Source organism: Colobus angolensis, unplaced genomic scaffold, assembly GCF_000951035.1.
Source record: "Colobus angolensis palliatus isolate OR3802 unplaced genomic scaffold, Cang.pa_1.0 Scaffold95, whole genome shotgun sequence".
Taxonomy (NCBI): Eukaryota; Metazoa; Chordata; class Mammalia; order Primates; family Cercopithecidae; genus Colobus; species Colobus angolensis.
The window spans coordinates 2,127,721-2,129,360 of record NW_012123487.1 but is presented as its reverse complement, the minus strand read 5'-3'; the positions used below and the strand labels follow the sequence as shown (position 1 = coordinate 2,129,360).

General features: G+C 36.2%; 1 protein-coding gene across 1 annotated transcript in view; it reads right to left on the bottom strand.

The window, feature by feature from the left end:
- The window catches only part of USP37 (ubiquitin specific peptidase 37), a 108,274-nt gene extending 107,538 nt beyond the window's left edge, over positions 1-736 (bottom strand). The window contains exon 1 of the mRNA XM_011932264.1: positions 581-736. Within this exon, the coding sequence (XP_011787654.1) occupies positions 581-736 (156 nt within the window). The remainder of the gene's footprint in view (positions 1-580) is intronic.
- Between the last annotated feature and the right edge of the window lie 904 nt (positions 737-1,640).

Below are 1,640 nucleotides of genomic sequence, written 5' to 3'. Positions count from 1 at the left end.
CCGTCTCTAAAAAAAAAAAAAAAAAAAAAAAACGGTGAAAAGAAAATTAATTTTTGCAGTGATAAAATGAAGATTCTTCAAAACTTTACAGTTAGAAGAAAATAGCTGTAAAGATAACCTTGAATAATCATCCTTGAATGATTCATACCATGACATTTGGCAGGATTACTCAGGAAGTAGACACTGGCTTTTAGAAAACACTAATAAATTGTTAAAAACTAACACTAAATAGTGATGAATCCATCATCCTATATGTTAAGGGGAAAAAAAGGATGAACTAAAATTATCTTAAAGTGGTTTTAAAAATAGCTTAGATATACAGTATCCAAACTCTTGTCAGCTTCCTCCCACAAGTTTTATTTTCAATAATGGTGACTACTTACTGCTTTTATTATATACCAACAACAATACTGCTGAATAATTTATAAAACATGTATATAAAAATATTAATCTCCTAGAAATAAGAATCAAGAAATATGAATCTAGGAGGAGGGCTACTGTGATGTTTACTATAGCACACAATAGCTATTTACTAAATGATCTGCTTCAAGAGCGATTCCAAATCAATATTTGGTAATACCTGAAATATCCTTGGAATTCCTCCAGTATTGTAGTGAACTACTAGGCTGACTTTATTCTCTTTCTCCACGATTTCAAAGGATCCTTCTTTCCACTTTGTAATCCCAGTCTGCATACTTCTAATTCTGATAGGACCATGTATCTTCAGAGAAGACATATTTTCTTTAAAAATAAATTGCTTCCAGCCAAATTAAAAAGCAAAAATGCACCTTCACCTGGCAGGTTCCGAGGAAGAAAAATAAGATAAGTTATAACTTATTAGTAATTAAAATAATTTCTAACCACCATGCATTTCTTCTGTGCCTTCATTTTCCCTTCTTTGCCATGAGTCCAGTACTGTGCTTATTAGTGTCTCAATTCTACATTTTGTATCATTCACAACCATACTGCTACCACTAAAGACATGTAAACAGGAATAAGATCCCATTCTCAAAGCAATTGCCTTCACCATTAAAGTGTTGGTTATTCTCTTCCTTCATGAAAGCTAATGGGTCTGGATTTCCAAATATAAGTTTAAAAAAAAAAAAAAGCGTGTTCAGGCCAGGCATGGTGGCTCAACCTGTAATCCCAAAACTTTGAGAGGTTGAGGTGGGAGGACTGCTGAAGCCTGGGAATTTGAGACCAGCCTGGGCAACATAGGGAGGCTCTATCTCTACAAAAAAAAACTAAAAAAAATTAGCCAGGCATGGTGATACACGCCTATAGTCTCAGCTTCTAGAGGGGCTGAGGTGGGAGGATCACTTGATCGTAGGAGGTCAAGGCTGCAGTGAGCCATGATTACCCACTGCACTCCAGCCTGGGAAACAGAGTGAAGACACTGTCTCAAAATAAAACAAAACAAAACAAAATTCAGGCCTCTGACTCCATTTCTTAGAATGGGGTTCCTCCCAAAACATCAAAGTGTATCACCAAACGCTTCCTTCTAACAGTGAGCAATCTAAGCATATCCTTATGTACAGAAGACATTAAATGAGTAAAAAAATTTTTTAAATAACCAAGTTATAGGCCGGGCGCAGTGGCTCAAGCCTGTAATCCCAGCACTTTGGGAGGCCGAGATGGGC